The following is a 20,487-nucleotide window of genomic DNA, read 5'->3' on the forward strand; positions in this document are numbered from 1 at the left end:
GAGTAGAGTAAGTTTTATATCTGTGGCCAAGTCCAATGTTTCTGGGAAAGGCCCTAAATCAGCTCGCACCCGTTGGAAACCCTATAATGGGTGAGCTTCAATTTGTCCACTCCGATGTTCCGTCACCCCTAAAACTGATTGGGCTTTGTTCCAGGGCTCAAGGGGAGTCTAATGGTGGTGGAGATTGACGGGATTACATTCAAAAATGGTGGATCACCATCAAACCCTCCCTTGAACTCCGGTGATGTTCCTCGCGAATTTGGACCTAAAAACCCACAATCTTGGGTGGAGATGATATATGGGAAATTGTGGAAGAGGTTGCAGGGGTGGATGTGGCGTTTCAACGGAAAAAATGGCAGGAGGAAGCCGGAATCAAGTCGGGTTGGTGGTGTGTGCATGGGTTGGAAGGGAGATAACCCTTTTTTTTTTCCTCCTTTTTTCTCATTGGTCCTTTTCCCCCTTCTTTTCTGATTGGCTCCCTTCCTTACCTCTAATTGGCTCCCTTAAACTCCCACATGGTGGGGGTTTATCTCATTTAAAAACTATAGTTTAGTAGAACAACTTCAAATGTCCGTAACTATACCATTATAATCTGGACTCGCAAACGGCTTTTACCTATACGTTCGTGGTTTCGAGATCTATTCGAAAATATAAATTGTGACCTCCAAAGGTCTACGGATTTTAAATAATTAATTTCCAAACTTCAACTTCGTAATTAGTTTAATTGAAATCTAAATTCAAATAAATTAATATAAATTATCGAAAAATAATATAAAATCTTAATAATACAAATACGTAGATTATAACAGTGAAATCCAAGAATGAGATTTCACACATATAGTGGGAGTCTCCTAAGTTTCCAAGTGAAAAGGATAGTCGAATGAGGTGACTTGATATTCTTGAGTCATTGAAGAAAAAAGACTTCAAAAATTCCTTTTCTTTTTTGGATGTAGCCCAAGCATATATATTTGTTCTTAAGCCCATTTCCTTCTTACTTTTTTGTGGGGAAAAAAAAAAAGTGGTTTAAGTCTTTTCCTTTGTGTACATAGCTTGAATGGTTGAAGCTTTTTCATTTGGGCACATAGCTTGAATGGTTGAAGCTAGTCATAGGACCCCATAAATTAATTTTGTTTAACACTATCTTGATCAAGAGTGTGTGAAGCTTTTTACATGTTGTAGTGTTGATGCTTTTTCCTTTGGGCACATAACTTGAGTGGTTGAAGTTTTTGGGTTGAAACTTTGTCGGTGAAGCTTTATAAGTGAAGTTTTTTTGTTAAGGCTATCTCACTCAATTTCAGATTTGCAGTCCATTTTTCTTCACGCGACTTGTCGTGAACCTCTTGGAAGGTGTGAACAGCTCCGGCTTTGGCGGAAACACCACCACCTTCCATGTGTATGCCTTTATTGGCATTGTTACTGGTGGGATCTCTTTCTTGCTAGTTTTTATCAATTTGTGGCTTAGATCTATTTAGTGTTTAATAGAGGAAGGTTGGAGTTTTCTTTTCCATGAATGAGAATTCTTTCCGGATCCTCTTTGTGAGGATTCTGAAAATCCTCTAATCATGTCAGTTCATCGTATATCATGCGGTTATAAATTATTGTAATTTGTTTTATTTAAAATTGAATAAAAACAATACTTGACGAAAACTGGCTGCACGATGTACAATGAACGGATGTGATTAGAGGATTCTCGAGATCCTCACAAAGAGAATCCGGAGAGGATCCTTATTACTTTTCCACCACTTATGGGGCATTGGTTGGCTAGATCTCCGGTATGTTCTGGGGATGGTGTGCACGTTGGCGGATTCCGGTCGATGGCGATGTGGTGCAGGTTGTTTCTAGTTGTTTTGTTTTTTGTTGTTCTGTTTGGGCCCGATTGTCTGTTTGGGCTATGTTTTGCTTGGACGGCTCATTTCTTATTTTGTGCTTGACTTGTAATTGAACCTCCTGTTATGTATAGTTATTGGGTTGGTAACTTAGTAATGAATATACTTTGACCAAAAAAATCCTTAGATTATTTTTCGGTGAAAGAAAAACCCTAAAAATTTGTAAAACATTCCCATTGTATTCGTGTAGAGCTGGCCGCAGTAAAAGAATGTCCATGGAGCTTCAAACCGCCGGAAATCCGAGAAAATGGCGGTTCACATGGGAAGCCCAATCTCACATCCCAATCCTCCGCCTATTCCTATTCGATTCCTGCACAAAACCCTCGACTCAATGCCGGAAGCTCACCGTCCACATAACCCCCGCAGAGTCTCTGGTCCTGGTGAGCTGGGCCGAGGACGCTCAGGAGGTCTCGCTTAGGGTTCCAATGCCTAGGGTTTTGGTGGACGCTGAGTCGCCGGTGAGCTTCAGTGCCCTAGACGATCACATTGAAGTCAAGCTCGTCCTCCTCCTCCCTGTTGATCACCCCATTGTTTTGAGCTTCGATTCTTTACTCAGTTTGGATGGAGGGGAGGAGAAAGCGTTGGAGGGCGAATTGAAGCCGCTTTCGTTGGCTTCTGGTGAGTTGGATTTTTTGCTTCATACGTTTGGTTTTGTTCAATGTTTGTTGTATTAGCTAAATTTGTTTTCTTTGCAGTTGGAAAAATTGATGTGTAAAATAAAAAGACTAGCTTTTTTTGTGTTTTTATGGTTTGATTCCTTATTAAAGTTGTCGTCTGTTCGAAGATTTTAATTAGTTGTCCAATGTTGATAATATTTGCTCAAGACATTGATTCTGGGTTATTGCTTAATGTATTTGGTCTAGTTCAATGTTTGTTTGTTTGTAAGTTGTATTTGAATGTGTGCAGGTAAATTTGCTTTCTTTGCAGGAGGGAAAACGATGTACAGAGAAAGAAGACTACAATTTTTTGTGTTTTTATGGAGTGATTGAGCAAAGTTGTATTAAAGTTGTGGTCTTTTCCTTTTCGATGATTAATGAGTTGGCCCATGTTGGTAATTGTTGATCAATACATTAGTTTTCTGGGATATTGTTGTAAGGGCATGAATTATCATGTTGAAAAGTGTGCACATTTTGTTTTGTTAATGCCTTTTATTTAGGGTTCTGCATAATGATGTACCTCTGTTTTTTTTAATCAGGATTGTTCGTTTTCTTTTCGTGTAAACAAATAATTGCTTCTTTTATGTAACGCTTGGTTGGTCGGTCGGTTTCAGAGGTCAAGAGTCTATCATCGTCTGGAGTTCACTTTTACTGCAGAAATTGCTCGTTTAAGTTGACTGCAAGTCCCCTGAGGTAAGAATTTGTTTTCTTGTTTGAGCTCATTAAATTGTACTTAACTAACCATTGAAAGTCTCTTTCTTGTTTCTTTGTGGTATTTCAACCTTTATTTATGAATGTAGCCAGTTTGTGGAAATGCCTTCAGTCAATTGGCGAGAGGTGGCTGATAACTGGTTTGGGGCTTGCTGTTGTTCATTTGGAGGCATTAGTGAGAAGCTGGTTGTTAGATATGCAAATTCTTACATGTGTGCAAAGGGTGTCTGCCTGGTGAACTCTACAAATATTACACTATGCAAGGATGATCTTGTTGGATTTGAATTTCCTGACTTGGGTGAATGCCAAAGATACGATAGTGAATCAGATGGAAGTGGTGACAATGGTTTTACCGAGTCAGAACTTAATCTTGGAAGTAATCTCACATGCAATGAAGATTTTGCTGCAGAATCTAAATCTGAAGTTGCTAACGACGAAAGTAACAGTGAGGATGCACCTCATCTCTGCTCAGGATCAGTTTGCTCTATAAAAAATTCGTCTACACCAGGATGCTGTAATCATATGGGATGTCATGTTCAAAATTATGATGGTGACAGCTGCAGACTTTGTTTTTCTGAAATTTCTTTAGAGGACCAAAAACCTACTAAAAGTACGGAGATCCTGAAAAACCACGAATCTTTCCTAAATGGGTATCTTGAAAACATTTTTATGGTTAGGTCCTCCAATCTATCTATAGATGTTGAGTGGGTTGAATTTTTCTGCCCTCAATGTTCATCACTTCTCGGAGCTTACCCTTGTGATAATGGCAGTGCACTTGTAGATGGTGGAGTTCGATTGTTTAAATGTAATGTTTCCACTGGCCTGCCAGTTGGTGAGCCAGCGGACATATTCAGGTTAGCATATAGTGATCTACAATGAATATATATCTCTCTTCCCCCCCCCCCCGTGGGTACTCACATCACTCACTTGTGTCTTTTGTCCACCTTTTAGTTTTCGGTGGTTATCTCCTTTTCACTTTACAGTATTGAAGTTTGTTTGAGTATCATGGTGAAGTTTAATTTTCAAAAGTTTTATTTCATAAACAGGAAGTATACACTGGAAAGTATGTTCGCAAATCAACTACTTGAGTGTGCAAAAGACGAATTATCTTTTAGGACCGTGGTTAGTGACCTAAAAAGCAGATCTCCCAGGGTGCAAATTGTTCTCATGAATACAAATTCTTGGTCTGGCACCGGTCATTGTTTGGCCAGAGAGGGCAATAAAGAACCAGTACCAAAGATAGATCTGCATCCTGTCATCAAGGTGCTATTTTCACAGTGCAGCAGCAGTACGGAATCTCAAGCACGGTTAGTTTGTCATTTCAGCTCTTTTTGTGTTTAGATAAATGTACAAATTATTCATAGCTCATCTTGATGCTAGTCTAGGCCTTAGCACAAAGAGGAATGCATTTTTTCTCCTTGCTAAGTAAGTTTTCGATATTGTGTGTTACGGTCTGCTATGCGATAGAGGTTTGTCTAGTTCTGATTAATTTCTATGTATACTCTCTGTCCATTGTCCTCATTTTTTGTATGGTTTGTAGGATGCTGGAAGATTCAGTAACGAAGGACGTAGTTGATGAAGTATTTATGCTAACACATCAAATAGAAGAACTAATCGAGACTCTTTCTGCAAGAAAGGATATGCTTCCACCTTCCTGCTCTTCCTTACAGGGTTTATCTTTGTCATCCATGCCGAGGTAGCAGCGTATCCTAGATCTCCTGGAAATTCCATATGTATGGAGAAATAGCCCAATCTCATTTGGAAATCCGAAATATGGGAAAAGAACCCTTCTTCTCTACCTAGAGTGGCAGATTCTGTATCGTGGTGATATCTCAACTTGATGTGTAGAGTGGGATGCACACATACTAAAGAGGTGACGACGTATACAAGGGGAGGCGAGTTTAGTGATTTCGTTACCACCATCAGATAGGCCAACTCATGTTTGAATAGTTTTGAAACCCTGTAGCATGCAATATGGATATTGATGTTCTGTAAGATTGTCCTGTTTTGAATTTCTTCAGGGAAGTAGTAAATTATTCTTGAAAGCAAGAGTTTAGTTTTGAACTTATTCCCGGTGACAGCCTACGAGTACTCCACTCGTCGGCTTACGAGTAATCCACTCGTCTGCTAATGCCTGTTTTTTCTTTGATTATGGTTATGTTGTTTTAGCAGCATGAAGAAATGATCTGAGTTTGGCACCTCAGACGTCCTCCTTAAGCTTTTTTCACAACAGCATAAAAACGGAGCTTAAAGAAAATAGGGAATTGTTATTGGCACTCTAAAAATCTCATTTTACACTCCTCACAAGTGTATTTTTCTTTCTAAATATAGAAAGTTTGAAGTGTAAAATGAGATTTTTGGAGTGTCAATAACAATTCCCATTTATTATCCATTAATATTTAGATGACCGCACTCATTTATGTTACAGTAGTAGTGAAACTGAGCCCCAAAATCTAGCAGCTGTCTCTTCGTAATAGGATTAGAGATAATCTCATTCTAAACAGATGATTGGTTTAATACAAAATGGGTTTTTTAGCGGACAAACTCTTGCTGCTTCTTTTTGTGGCGATTCTTCTGTTATTCCTCACAGATTTCTTGTGTTGCTTCCCAATTTCTGCCTCTTTGCTGCAGTCTTCTTCTCAGCCTCTGCCTCACATTCATCGCCTTCCAATTTCTTCCTCTTTAAAAGCTTGACAAGCCCTTCGAGTGCAGTATCAACATCTTCGTTCTTCATCAGCTCTTCTGCAACGTGCGCTGGAGTTACCTCCGTTTCCTTGAGTAGGTCTTCGATTTCTCCGTAGAGGTGGTGGTGGTTATAGATGCCTAAGTAGTTCGAGGCCAAGAGTTTGAATCCGTGGTATGTGCAGTAGGACATATGAATGTGCATGTCCATGCGGCCCGGGCGTAAAAGCGCAGGGTCTAGCCTTTCTTTGTGGTTAGTGGTAAAAATTATGATCCTCTCGTCTCCACAGCTAGACCATAAGCCATCTATGAAGTTTAGTAGTCCAGACAGTGTTAACTGCAGGAAGACAAAGATGTATTAGCTAAACTTCTTGTACCGAGGAGTGCGTTTTCCAGGGCTAAAGCCGGAGAAAAACACAGGTTCTCTTTTTAGGGTTAAAGCCGGAGAAAAAAAAAAAAACGGATTTTCGATAATACACCAGTGTATGTATGTATCAGTATTTAAAAGGCTTAGATTAGGACTATCAAAATTCATTCACACAAATCCAGCCGTCCAATGTACGAGTACATTCACCGGTGCAATGCAGAATACAAAAAAACAATCGATTTTCCTTCCAATCCAATGGGGTAAAAAGAGTCGAGAAGGGAAATATATAAAAAAAAAAAAAAAACTTCCTACCTAACTATGTGGGTGCCGGTGCTTTTCCCCCTTTGATCCAAAAACAAAGAGTGAGGTAGGGTTGGTTGATTGAGGTTTTGAGGTTGAAATGCTTAGTGCTAAGCTAGTTGCTAGTTACATGCTAAATAACCAATCAAATGCTAATTAACCCAAATCAAGATTCACCAAATCAAAAGATCAATTCAAGGCATCAAACTCAACAATTTTATATAAGAAAGCAAAGCACTAGTATGGCAAACCTGTACTTGATGCTGCTTTCTTCCATCTGTATGTTGACGATCGGGAAAATCCACGCTACAATCAATGTCTTCAATCACAAGAATTGACCTGTTCGCGGTGCCCAGCAGCAGGTTTCTCAGGTCTGACTCACGAAATATGTTAGTAAGCTGCAAGTCGTAGACATCAAACTTGAGATAATTAGCCATGGCTGCGACCAAGCTCGATTTTCCAGTGCCCGGAGGACCATACAGCAAGTACCCTCGTTTCCACGCCCTTCCTACTTTCTTGTAGAACTCCTTCCTCCTGACAAACCTGTTAAGATCATCGATAACTGCATTCTTGAGCTCTTGGTCCATGGCCAGAGTCTCAAACGTTGCAGGGTGTTCGAGATTGATGGGTTCCCATTTGATGCCATCGTAAGGGTTTGAATTCAATGTGTACATCTTCAAAACCCTTTCTTCATCTTTCATTTCATTGGCCCTTTCAAGAATATAAGGCACATAACAATCCAAAACTTTCTCTCTGTGCTGCTTGTGGAATGTTAGCTCAAAGTAGCGCTTTTCGGACCTCGGAGGAGAAAATGGATCATTACGGTTGTTCTGTTGTGACTCTGCACAAACAAACCGCCATTTGAGTTGAATCCCTTCATAGAAATCGACCAACTTCTCGCCTTTCTCGAGTCGGATTGTCAAGTTCTTCCCCTTGGGGCTCTTGCTAACTCTGATCCTTTCGGTGTTGGAGCTGATCTTTGTGCACAAATAAATCTCTGCAGCTTCGTAGACTTGGTTGCGCGATATTCCATTTGATTCCTCTATGACTAGGGTGAGTTGAGGGGAATGAGTCTTGAAAATGTATCTGATGGTACATAAAAGGTAGCCCCTAACCGGATGAGGAATGAGCTCGTTGGCCATGGACCGAAATAGCATCATCGAGGCCGCCATGGAGGCGTAGGCAGAGAACAACGACGACGGAGAGGGCATTTCTTTGGAGGAGAACATGTTCATGGTTAAAAGCTTTGGATCCAGAAGAATTTTAGAGTTTGTGTTGTCTTTCAAGTTTTTGTGAAGGGTTGAGAGCAGAGGAGTGAAGTATGATGATATACAACAAGGGTTTCTTTTCTTTGTTTGGAATTTCGGAATATGCGTACGCGTGAGTGGAATCCTACAACAATACAGCCAAGAGAGAGAGAGACAGAGAGAGAGAGAGGCCCCATTATCCCATGCTTTCTTCTTTCTTTCTTTCTTTGTTTTTATTTCTTTTTCGTCCTTTTTCCATCTCTTTTGGGTTTCATCGTTAGTTCAATTATTATAATCAAACACTAGAAAAGCTGAATTCCGAAAGCTTCGGGAGCAAGCAACGATGTCATGTCTCATAAAGAATTCTCCCATACAAAGGAAAATTTTTTTCCAGGAGCCGGGCATTGTATCTCAGTTGGATTTCCCAGCTAATCAAAAGTTACCACCTGTCTCTTTTATTTTTTAAAATAAAAAAATGCAAATTAAAATTTTTTATCAACATAATTTCTGAATTACCCCTATAATAGTGATCAATTCACCATCTCGTCCACGCCAAAAAATCACCGGAAACCAGCAACAACCCACCCCCATCGCCGACCGGCGAATTATTGGGGCACCCCATCTCTTCTCCCTCTTCCTATTTTTGCTTCTCATTTTCCCTCAATTTCTCCACTCTTAATTAGACATGGAAGCCGATGGATGTTCAGCGGCAACTCAACCTCAAATCTGGCGTGTCCAACGCCGATCTAGCTGCTGGTGAAGTGGTCGGCCTTCCTGTGTTCTTCTTCGGCTTAAGAGAGGAGGAGAAAGAAAAAAAAGGAGAGAGAAAGGGCAACAAAGAGGTGAGGGACGGGAGGAATGGTGAGGGCGGGGCGGAGGGTTCCAGATTTTGAAGGGTAATTTGAGTCATTTGATTGTTTTCTTTATTGATTTTTTTAAAATTTAATTTTAACTATATTCTGGATAATGACCATGTAAAGATTGAGTAGTTTAAGAAGATGAAATCCTAAGTGTCAGATATTTATAAGAGGGAATTCCAGTTGTCCTATTGTTTGGGCCCAAAATAGCAGTTTGGGCCGAGGGAAGAATCACTCTCGGCCCGGGAAGCCGTACGGCGAAAGGGTCATGGAGCGTTCAGCTCATGGGCTTCCAAGCCTAGGTCGGTTAAATCAGAATGCAAGTCGAGTCCTAGTACAATAGGGACTCTCGACGAGATCAATAAACTAGAAAGCGAATCCGGCTCAGTTAAGGACTAGATTCGTAGTCCTAGCGGAGATAGGACTGATCGAGGTAATATTAATCCGGAGAAGGAAACCTAGTTCGAATAGGATTGGAACTCGGGCTCGGTGTTCTGCTACTATAAATACAAGACATTCAGCAACGGGAAAGCCCCCTGCAAATCAATACAAAATCGCCCTGCGCAAACTCTCACAACTTTGTGATTTTTCTTTTCTTTTTTTCGCTGACACATCTTCCGTTGGCATCAACAGCACTGTGGAAGCAACCGGTGATATCTTAAGTCGGCATAGATAGCTCTGTCACCGTAGAATCAGTCGGTCTCGCAGTATCTTCTGTTGGCATCAACAGCACTGCGGCGAGGACGGTTGATTACCTATCCCAGTCTCGGTCGAGAAGGATTTCTGAATCCTTGTTGGTCGAGGTCATCTCATTAGCTTTCTCGGCGAAGTGAGGTGTTACAGTTATTACATTCGGCACATTGAAAGCCGAATCTGATATTGAACTTCGTAAGAATAGTAACCTTGTCTTCAGGTTCGAGAGCCCAAGAGGCCGAGACGTGTTCCTTTCTCGGCCGCAATCGCAAGACGCAGAAGTCAGTAGCGCGACCCAACGCAACATCAGCAAATTTACTCCTCGGCCGAGCTCGGCCGACGAGTTGGCACGCCCCGCATTCACCGAAGAACGTAGTTAGCTTAGTAATTACTCGGCCTGCGCGCCACGTAGGCTTTGTAGTTTCTAGGGTCAACATTTTGGCACGCCCAGTGGGACCCAGTGCTAAACTACGAAGTTCATGCCAATTGAAACACGATCGGTAAAAAAGAAAACAGCTATGGGAAAGTCGACAGCCAATTTGCCGAGTCAGAGCATAGGACAGAGTGTGCCACAGGCGCAGAATCCCCTTAGCGCTGCGACACCTGAGTCCACGAGCGCGACTCGCCGAGAGAGATAAGTTAATCTCGGCGGTCAACCCCGTGGTTTAGAGATCCCTAACAGAAACACATGCGTTCTCAATGAAGGGATAATAGAGGATTGCGACGAGGATGGTGGTGAAGGATCTGACCCACCAACGAGGTCGTTTCTCCGAAAGCGACTAGACGAGCAGTCTCGGTCGGTCGAGCAGACGTTCAGTCGAGGCATTGACAAGCTGCATGACGCGATACTCAGTTCCAACGATCGACAAACCAGGTTGCTCGAAATGCTGGTTAGTAAAGTTGGTGGTAGCAGGACTTTCGATCTTTTCCAGCATTGTCCACCAGGAAACAATCCGGTACCGATTGTACCGGCCGAGCCTATTCCTGCGCAGCTAAAATCGATTAACTTGGAAAAAGGAGGAGGGTCGAATAGTAGGTCAGACGGAACCGACCAGAGGGTCGAAGCAACACCTGTTGATATGACCGAGGTTCAGCGGATGATCGACTCGGCCATGAAGAAAGGGCCGAAGTTTCCTAAGTTTATTCATCCGTACCCAGCTTACGTGGAAACGTTTGGATACCTGAAGGGTTTCAAGATCCCAGATTTTAGTCTTTTTACCGGTGAATCATCCTTATCTTCGTTGGAGCACGTGGCTCGTTTCACCGCGCAATGCGGAGATGTGAATAGCGACTTTCATAAGTTACGGCTGTTCAATTTCTCATTGACCGGCTCGGCATTTGCTTGGTACATTAATCTACCCCCCAATTCCGTCCAGAACTGGGAAGAGTTGGTCGAGAAATTCCATGAGCAGTTTTATCGACCAGGGATGGAGATGTCAGTTTCTTCATTAGCAAGGATGGCTCAGGCATCTGATGAATCACCAATGGACTATCTCACTAGGTTCAAATCGGCCAGGAATTGGTGCCGAGTGCCCTTACCCGAAGTCGAATTTGTCAGGCTTGCTTTGAAAGGCCTCGACGTCGAATACAAAAAGAAATTCCTGGGGGCAAACTTTCGGGACATGTATGAATTAGCCCAGCATGTTGAACAGTACGACTACTTGCTCCGTGATGAGAAGGTTTCGAAAACGCCATCTCGAGGGACGCTGTACAAGAATCCTACTGTCAACTATGCGTCAACCGAGGATGAATGCGTTAGTGTGGATGCGGCCGAGATAGTGATAGATAAGCCATACGTTTGCAAGGCATTAACTCAGGTTGATTCTAGAGAAGTCAAAAGTCGCTCGGCCGCTGAAGGAGCGTTGAAACCATCAAAGGTTTACACTTTTGATATTACCAAGGTTGACGTAATCTTCGACCAACTGTTATCCGCAAGAATCATCAAGCTTCGGCCTGGTCACAACATTCCTAAGGCCGAAGAGCTTAAAGGAAAGGTGTATTGCAAATACCACAATTCAAGCAAACATACGACAAACAATTGTGTCGTATTTCGCGACAACGTTTAAAACTGGATTGATAATGGCAAACTGAAATTCCCCGAGAAGAAGATGAGTGTGGATACTGATCTGTTCCCCACGGCAACAGTGAATATGGTCGATGCGTACCTACCGAAGGACAAAGGGAAAGGAAAGGCCGAAGTTGTTGCGACGCAACGCTTGCAGAATCAGGATTCTCGGCCCCGGTTCATGGCCGATTTTCGCTCAAACAAACCACCTACGGCGTTAACGGGGCCCGCTATTGTCAGACCTATGATGGATTATAGCACCGATGAGGACAGCGGGACGGCGGTTTTGTGCAGGAAATGTAGAGTAAAGGTCGACAGTGAGCCAGAGGAGAAACCCTCTTTGCAACCTGTAGCCACAATCCGGCAAAAGGTAGCCAATGATGGTCAACATCAAGGGGTTTTTGATAGGCTTGGTCCTAAAGTACGGATGGAAGAGACACCCCCGGTCAGACGGCGCCTCGATTTTGATGCTTCATTCTATGACGATGATTACTATAGACGTAATTCTAGCAGTTCAGAATCGTCGCGGAGCCAAAAGACCTTCAAACCGCCCGAACCTAGAGATCAGCGGTGGTATACATATCATTCTTCAAGGGGAGTTTACACGGCACTGTCCAAATCCCAGAAATGTAGGCACCAAAGGATAGATTGCATGGCTCGACGACGGGCAGCCCAAGAAACTTCGGCCTCTAAGTGGCGGCCGAAGGATACAGTTGCTACTGATGATGAGCGACCACCTCCAGCCATCATGACAGAGTTGGCTCAAGGGAAACAGTTGATCGACCAACATATCGAAACCACGTTTGAAGAGGCTGATAAACGGATCAAACTCTTCCTTCGACCAGGAGAGATGAAGGCACGCCTTGAACATTTCGGACAGAAGGCCGAAAGCAAGCTAGCCCCGCCAGCTATACGGGAACCTTTGATAACAATTCGACGAAATTTACATCCCCCATTCCTTGGGGAGGCTTTGGAGTACATGCGAGAGTTCCATAAGAAACATTCGGCCAACGATTTGTATGGTTTGCCGAAGGCATGCCAGGACACCATTGATCTTGTCCTGACTTGTCCGGATGCCGAGCGGATCATTCAGAAGACCTCAGATCCAGGATTGAAAGCAAGGTTCCAGCACATACGAGAAGCTCGTGTCCTTGGATTTGAAGTAGATCCGTACACCGATATCGATGCATCCGACCTTCCTTTCTCAATGGAGGACCTTCAGTATTTACGATACCACTTTGAGGTATTTTCTGCTGTTTCTCTCTTCGGCCTTACGACCGATGAAATCACACGTGTTGCACGTCTGGATGCTTATCTCGACACCAGGGATGCCCGGCTACACTACCAGGAGCAGGTTCAGGCCCTGACCCCAAGTACACTGTCAATCCCTACCTTACCTGAGGAGGGCATGCAGAACCAACAAGTCGCCGAAGCAGTTTCGCCGAGTGGAGCCATCGAAGAAGGGATGGAAGAATCTCGTTGTCTGACTTTGACAACCACTGAGTCCGTAGTCGCCGACCAACTTAGCGAAGAAGGTCTTGACTAGATGGGCCCGTCAGTCCTGGATAATATGGAAATCAGTATGGTCCATGTATTACCTGCCGATTTTCAACCAAGCACGGCTCAACCAAATTTCCTCGATGGAGATGTGGTTGCCGAAGAGCCCGGCCATATTGATTTTGTGTCGATTGCTGAAGGTGAGTCAGCAACAAAAGATGATAGTTTAAAGGCTGCCTTGGCCGAATTGTTCCCTCGTTCATCGTCGGCCAAGCTTCACCATTTAAAGCCATTGTATGTGACGGCCCACATTGAGGGATATCCAGTTTCTAAAGTTTTTGTCGACTGTGGGGCTACCGTCAATATCATGCCTCTGAACATCATGAAAGCCTTACGCCGTTCGAATGACGAGCTTATTCCGTCAGGAATCACAATGAGTAGTTTCGTCGGTGACAAATCCCAAACCAAAGGGGTACTTCCGTTAACTGTCAATATTGCTGGTCGCACCCACATGACCGCCTTTTTCGTGGTTGATTCCAAAACCGAGTATAATGCACTGCTCGGCCGAGATTGGATCCATTAAACCAGCTGTATTCCTTCTTCGTTGTATCAAGTGCTTGTCTTTTGGGACGGTAAATCGGTCACTGTTCATCCGGCCGATAGCCAACCCTTCGAAGCTAACATGATCCAAGCCCGGTATTATGATGACCACGTCGGCTACATTACATTGCAAGGCTTCAATGAAGACGGACGGCCGACTCGGATTTCAGTTCAGAAAGCTATCGAGGTTGGCGCCGAGACTGTCCACCAGGATTCGGCGAGACTCGGATTGGCCAATTTTCTCCCCGAGTCTGATGTCTGACACAGATCAGGATAAACGTAGGGCCGCGGTTTCATCTACGATGGAACGACTGCTGGCCCATTGGTATACTATATCTTGGCAACCGAATTCAGGCGTTAACCTCGTCGAGTTCCTTGCCGAAGAGGATCCTGGTCCTGCCCTATCTTTTGATAAAGTTCGAGCCGCCCCGGTCGAGCTCGACGATTATCGGCCCCAAGTTAAGGACCCCCTAGAAGAAATTAATGTTGGGACGGCCGGTGACCCACGGCCTGTGTTTGTTAGCGCTTTACTTCCTCAACAAATGAAGGACGAGTTGCGGGCCTTGCTTACGGAATTCAAAGATTGTTTTGCTTGGAGTTATCATGAAATGCCCGGCTTAGATCGTGCTCTGGTCGAGCATGAATTACGTATTAAGCCCGGATTCAAGCCTTTCCGTCAGCCACCTCGTCGATTCTCGACCGAAGTACAACTCAGTGTCAAGGACGAACTAGTTCGGCTTTTGAAAGCCGGATTCATTCGGACAGCTCGATATGTCGAGTGGTTAGCGAATATTATTCCTGTATTAAAGAAAAGTGGTGCACTGCGCATCTGCACCGATTTTCAAAATCTGAATCTGGCAACGCCCAAAGATGAGTATACAATGCCGATTTTAGATCTGTTAATCGATGCCGCGGCGAATCATGCGATCTTATCCTTTATGGATGGACATGCCGGGTACAACCAAATATTTATTGCCGAAGCCGATGTGCACAAAACTGCTTTCCGTTGCCCGGGGGCACTCGGCACTTACGAATGGGTTGTCATGCCGTTCGGCCTCAAGAATGCCGGCGCCACGTACCAACGGGCGATGAACACCATCTTCCATGATTTAATTGGCACCATCGTCGAAGTTTATATCGACGATGTTGTCGTCAAATCTAAACGCCGACAAACACATCTGGACGATCTCCGACAGGCTTTCCTCCGCATGCGTCAGCACAACCTCAAGATGAATCCTGCCAAGTGTGCCTTCGGTGTATCGGCCGGGAATTTTCTTGGTTTCCTCGTACATCATCGTGGGATTGAAGTCGATGAGAATAAGGCACGCGCAATCATCACTGCCCCACCCCCAATAACGAAGAAACAATTACAGTTCTTACTCGGCCAGATCAATTTTTTACGCCGATTTATTGCTAATTCGGCAGGTAAAATGAAAGCATTTTCCACACTTTTGAAACTCAAGGACTCAGATAAGTTCGTGTGGAATGAGGAGCATCAGGCGGCGTTTACGCAGATCAAGGTTTCTCTTACAAACCCACCTGTCCTGGTCCCTCCTCAGCGCGGTAAGCCTCTCAAGCTATACATTTCGGCGGCCGAAGAGTCCATCGGTTGCCTCCTCGCGCAAGACAACGATGCCGGACGGGAACAGGCTATCTTCTACCTCAGCCGTAATCTGAGTCATCCGGAGATCAATTATTCCACCGTTGAGAAGCTCTGTCTCGCCGTGTTCTTCGCTGCATCCAAGCTTCGGCATTACATGCTCCCGTCGGTCACCCAAGTCATTGCCCAGACCGACGTTATCCGGTACATGCTTACCCGGCCAATTGTGAAGGGCCGAATTGGGAAATGGACGATGGCGTTGTCCGAGTTCAATTTGCAATACGTGCTGCAAAAAGCTGTGAAAGGACAGGCGTTGGCCGATTTCCTTGCCCAGCACCCTTCGCCTTACGGTTTCGGGGGTGCTGACGTCGAAATCGGCATGGTGGTGACCCGCGACAACTATTGGACGATGTATTTCGATGGTTCCAGTACTTCGTCCTCGGCCGGCGCAGGCATCGTCATTCAATCTCCTCACAACGATCGTTGGTATTTTTCGCTCAAATTGGATTTCGACTGCACCAATAACCAGGCCGAATACGAGGCTTTGGTCATTGGTCTGGGCCTCCTTCTTGACCTACGCGCCACTCGTGTCCTCGTCCTCGGGGATTCTGAACTAGTGATTAACCAAATTAATGGGTCTTTTCGCTGCATGAGTTGTACTCTGGCGCCTTACCACATGGTCGCCAGCTATTTGGGCGAGTCCTTTGACGGTATTACATTCGAGCATGTTTCTCGGGTTCATAATACCGACGCAGACGCATTGGCTCAAATCGCCTCCGGTGCACAACTCCTAGGGGGCAAGCTAGGCCGGGAGATACCAATATTACGACAACTATACCCGGCCTTGGTTAATCAGCAAATCCTTCGTCGAGACAATGTGATACGCACCAGGGTCATGTCCCTGCCTTCGTTGTTAGATCGGCAGGACTCTATAGAAATTTGCGCGGTCGAGGCAGTACCAGATGATTGGAGAAAACCCATTATGCAGTACCTTGACAATCCTAACGGAAAACATAGTCGCAGGACACGGGTTCACGCCACGAACTATGTCACGTACCAGAACGAGTTGTACCGAAAGGGCGAAGATGGTTTGTTATTGCTATGCCTCGGCCCCCAAGAGAGTGCTCGGGCGATCGCAGAGGTTCATGAAGGGGTATGCGGAGCTCACCAGTCTGGACGAAAAATGCGATGGCTACTCCGATGACACGGTTATTTTTGGCCGAGAATACTGAAAGATTGTATTGAGTTTGCACGAGGATGCGTGCAGTGCCAAATCCATGGGCCTATACAAAGGGCCCCGGCTGAATCACTACATTCGGTCATTAAGCCGTGGCCGTTTAGAGGATGGGCCATGGACGTAATCGGCAAAATCACGCCAACTTCTGGAGCTGCTAAGCATGCATGGATAATAGTCGCAACTGATTACTTTACTAAGTGGGTCGAAGCAAAATCATATGCCGAGTTAACATCTAAAGGAGTTTGCGATTTCGTGGAGGAACACATTGTGACCCGGTTCGGTGTGCCAGAAACGATCATAACCGATAATGGAACAATCTTCACAGCCGAAAGGTTTAAAGAATACACGGCCAATTTGAAAATTCGGCTGGAACAGTCCACACCGTATTATCCACAGGCGAATGGGCAGGCCGAGGCAAGTAATAAAGTGTTGATCGGCATCCTCGAAAAAATAATAAAAGAAAGGCCTGGGATGTGGCATTTGAAGTTGAACGAGGCATTATGGGCATACCGAACGTCGCCCCGGTCGGCGACTGCGACAACCCCATACGCATTAACCTACGGACACGATGCAATGCTACCAGTCGAGTTGAGCATAAATTCGTTGCGATTAATTGAACAAACTAGTTTGTTTAGCGCCGAATATAGTCAGTCCATGAGACAGGAATTAGAAGATTTGGAAGAAGCGCGACTTGACGCTTATAACTTACTAGTGGCGAAAAAATAGATTGCCGAGCGAGCCTATAATCAAAAGGTGCGACAGAAAACATTCGGCGAGGGTGAGTTAGTGTGGCAAACGGTGTTGCCCGTAGGAATAAAAGATCCTAGGTTCGGCAAGTGGTCGCCGAATTGGGAAGGGCCGTTTATTGTGCATAAAGTATACGGAAAAGGGGCGTATCATCTTAAAGACCGAACCGGTGCGGTCCACAGATTACCAATTAATGGGAAGTTTTTGAAGAAATATTATCCGGTCACATGGGAAATGCGGGAATAGTAAACCAGTCCATTAAAATTGATAAGTATTTACAAAATGAGTAGGTCGGTTGGTTTACATTCAGATACATTTAAGGAGAAGAGGGAAGAAGAGTGCTGAGCAGAGCCTTCAACTCCAACCACCGCACGTCGGCCATGAGGACTTCGGCTTGCCGATTCTTTTTGTCCAGCTTCAGCCGCTCGACCCGTTTTTTGGCTGCTGCATACTCGGTTAGGCAATCCTTCCCGCCTGCCTCGAAGTCTCTAGCAAGCTCGGAAGTAATGGCCGACCGACGTTTTGCTAGTTCGGCCATCTGACGGTCGAGCTCGGCTAACGCGTCTCCTTTTGCCCGTAGATCGTCAATCTTCGGACGGAGGGTGTCTTGAACAGCCGTGGCGGCTTGCAGGTCTTGTTCGGCCTTTAGAGCGGTCTGTAAGATACTAAATGTCTCCCGAATGCGCTCCAAGGTAGACGATGCTCGAACAATGGCATCTCCGCTCAGGCGACCGTCGGCTCCAAGGTCGTCAGACACACGCCGAGCAGATCAAGACCGTTGCGCTCAAGTACTTGCGATGATGAGAGCGACATGACTTCTCGCAGCTGGGTTAGGACGCTGGGATCGGCAGCTTCGGTCGTAGCAGCCGAAGGACCAGACTCTGCAGTAGTACTGGAGAGGAGGGCTTTGAATTCGACCTCCCAGGAAGCCTGCACATACAAATCAGGTTAAGTTTAAAAGAAGTCATGACAGGAGTAGCAAGAAGGTTTCGTTTTTTTTAACCTGCCGAGAGGAGACCTCGGCCATGTCTCCAGGATCGTTGGTCGAACCTAAAGAACTCAATGGCCGAGCCCAGTGTTTCAGGTTGCTTCTCAGTTCACGCGGCCGATGGAGGTTATCTACGTTTGATGGCCACTGAGGCGGCCACGAAATATAGATAACGCCCTTCGGCGCATAGAATTCTCGGTGAAAAGAATGTATAGGCACCTGACATTTATTATTTTCCTCGTTTAGAATTCTAAAGAAAAAAGCAATCAAGGAAAAATGGTCGAAGGTGCTTACAAAGGCTGAGGTAACCTCATGTGGAGGAATGTGGAAGCCCTGGTCTTGAGGATGAACAGGCGATTCCGCCGTTGCCTCGGGTTCCTCGACCGGTCGTTTGCCACGGTCGGCTGTGGAAGGGCCGACCGGAACAGCTGCTTCAGAGGAGGCAGGGACGTCCTGGTCCTGAAAGGGAGCGAGAGGTTCGGCCACCGGGGTTGGTTCCTCGACCGGGCGCTTGCCACGATCAGCCGTGGAGGGGCCGGCTCGAACCGCCGTCTCAGACACTAGAGGAGGTGGTTGGCGAGGATGAGGACGGTGTGCCGGCGGGACTTCGTCGCTCCCCTCGCTCTCTTCTAGAACGAAGATCGAGGGCTTTGGATTTTTCGGGGAGGTTTCCTCGGCCGTAGAGACCACCTGTTGAGGGACAGGTGCCTTCTCGACGGAGGGGAGGTACGACTTGTTTCTCGGCCAGGGGTTGGCCGGCGGCTGGAGAAGGGGAAGCACTGGGAGTCGTCGTCCCCGTAGTGTGACTGGAGATGACGTGGATCTCCCGTGCACCTTTCTTCGCCAGTTGTTTGACCCACTTGGCAGGCGGGGAAGGCTCGATAGCCGGCTCGGCCTCTTGGCGAGGCCGTTTGACCAGCACGGCCCTACCAGCAGGTTTGTCTTTTTGGGCCACAACCGATTTTTTCCCGGCCATGGCAGCGGCAACTACCTCCGTTTTTCTCAAGGGCCGACTACCTAAGAAGACAGGCAATTTAGTAAGGCAAATCAATATGCAAAAAAAAAAAAAAAAAAAAAAAAAAAAAAAAAATTTTTTTGAACAGGTACCTTGAGTATGAGGGGCCGAGGCCTTCTTAGGTCGGTCACCAAAGAGTCTGCTCAGCACATCCTCGACCGGCGCACCAAAGAACTCTCGGGTGTAATTTTCCCACCATTCACCGAAGGTGTCGGTGCAATGGGTTTCTGGGGTGGCTGGTCGAAGGCGGAATTTTTGGCAGCGCTCTTGGAACTCTCTCACGGCGGTTCTACACTCCTTCTCCGAGGAACGAGGTTCACGTCCACGGCTTAGGACTGTTCGGGAGGAGAGAAGGGGGACGGGGCAGCCCTGAAGGTAGCCGAACTGTCGGGCAAGGAAGTTCGGATGATATACTTCCCAACCCGACCGTTTCCCGTCACAGCCGAGAGGGAGGTCGCGAGCAAGCACAAACGACCCCCAGGTCTGACGAAGATCGGCGTCTTCCTCCGAGCTCCATGTAGAGGTAGGCAGCCTGATGGAGGAAGGATAGTCTCGACGACGACATATCAGGAACTCGTCGTTGGAGAAGTCGTCGAGAGCGAAGAGGTACCGAAATACCTCTTCGGCTTGATGGGGAGGTGTCGGTCGAGAGGCCAGTTGAGGTCCAAGCGCCTCTGTTGGTGAGAAGTCAGCTATGGCCGGCCGAAGGGAGGTAAAGTATACTTGCAACCAGAGTTGGAAGACCCAGAGAGGACCATTTTGGTGTGGGTCGACCTTGTGGAGGGTCGCCTCGGCCAGGCAACGGAAAAGTTGGGCGAGAATGTTGGAACTCAGTGCCAGGACGTGTCCACTGGCCAGGGCTTCGGCTACTGGCATGTTCTCGACCAAACACTTGTTTGACTTGGTACAACAAATGTATTTGTTGTACCAATAGAAGAGGAAGGCTTCATGCTCTCCCTCTCGCAGGTCCTCTTCTCCTCGGCCGGCGAAGTGAAGATAGAGGGTGTTGTAATTACAGAAGTTCTTGTGGAGCTTCTGAATGTCTTCCTTCGACGGGATGTGACCGTCACGGTTCAGGGTCTCGAAGGCTCGACGGTCGAAAAGCGTCTTCAGGTCGATATTCGACGGGTGCCCAGAAAGTGTCGCGTCGACAGGGATCCCGGTTGCCGAAGTCCCCAAAATGGCATTGATATCCAGGATGGTGGGACCAATGGGACCCAGAGGAAGAACCATTGTGTTGGTGGCCGAGCACCAGAAGCACAGAGCGGCTAGGAGAAGCTCCTTGTCGAGGACGACTTCCATGGACGAAAGGAGGATGGCGTCGTAGATGCCGATGGCC

At 46.0% G+C, this 20,487-nt stretch overlaps 2 protein-coding genes across 2 annotated transcripts; one reads left to right on the plus strand and one right to left on the minus strand.

Moving 5' to 3' along the window:
* Positions 1-1,964: 1,964 nt before the first annotated feature.
* Positions 1,965-5,302, plus strand: LOC103442619 (uncharacterized). Its single transcript, XM_008381424.4, has 5 exons — positions 1,965-2,504; positions 3,157-3,235; positions 3,343-4,107; positions 4,300-4,560; positions 4,794-5,302. Exons 1-5 carry the CDS (start codon positions 2,096-2,098, stop codon positions 4,951-4,953), a joined length of 1,674 nt encoding a protein of 557 aa, XP_008379646.3. The 5' UTR covers positions 1,965-2,095; the 3' UTR covers positions 4,954-5,302.
* A 367-nt stretch (positions 5,303-5,669) lies between these two features.
* On the minus strand, positions 5,670-8,011 carry LOC103442620 (AAA-ATPase At5g17760-like). Its single transcript, XM_008381425.4, has 2 exons — positions 6,854-8,011; positions 5,670-6,272 (listed from the first exon to the last, which is right to left on the minus strand). The coding sequence occupies exons 1-2, from the start codon at positions 7,835-7,837 to the stop codon at positions 5,838-5,840; spliced, it is 1,419 nt and encodes a 472-aa protein (XP_008379647.3). The 5' UTR covers positions 7,838-8,011; the 3' UTR covers positions 5,670-5,837.
* Positions 8,012-20,487: the final 12,476 nt, after the last annotated feature.

Source organism: Malus domestica, chromosome 15, assembly GCF_042453785.1.
Source record: "Malus domestica chromosome 15, GDT2T_hap1".
Lineage (NCBI taxonomy): Eukaryota > Viridiplantae > Streptophyta > Magnoliopsida > Rosales > Rosaceae > Malus > Malus domestica.

Excerpts from the sequence above, each read along its gene's own strand:
- LOC103442619 (XM_008381424.4), top strand. The coding sequence starts at position 2,096 with ATGTCCATGGAGCTTCAAACCGCCGGAAATCCGAGAAAATGGCGGTTC. Across the intron at positions 3,236-3,342 it reads TTGACTGCAAGTCCCCTGAG|CCAGTTTGTGGAAATGCCTT; the intron begins GTAAGAATTTGT and ends TTATGAATGTAG. Across the intron at positions 4,108-4,299 it reads GAGCCAGCGGACATATTCAG|GAAGTATACACTGGAAAGTA; the intron begins GTTAGCATATAG and ends TTTCATAAACAG.
- LOC103442620 (XM_008381425.4), bottom strand. The coding sequence starts at position 7,837 with ATGAACATGTTCTCCTCCAAAGAAATGCCCTCTCCGTCGTCGTTGTTC. Across the intron at positions 6,273-6,853 it reads GAAAGCAGCATCAAGTACAG|TTAACACTGTCTGGACTACT; the intron begins GTTTGCCATACT and ends GTCTTCCTGCAG.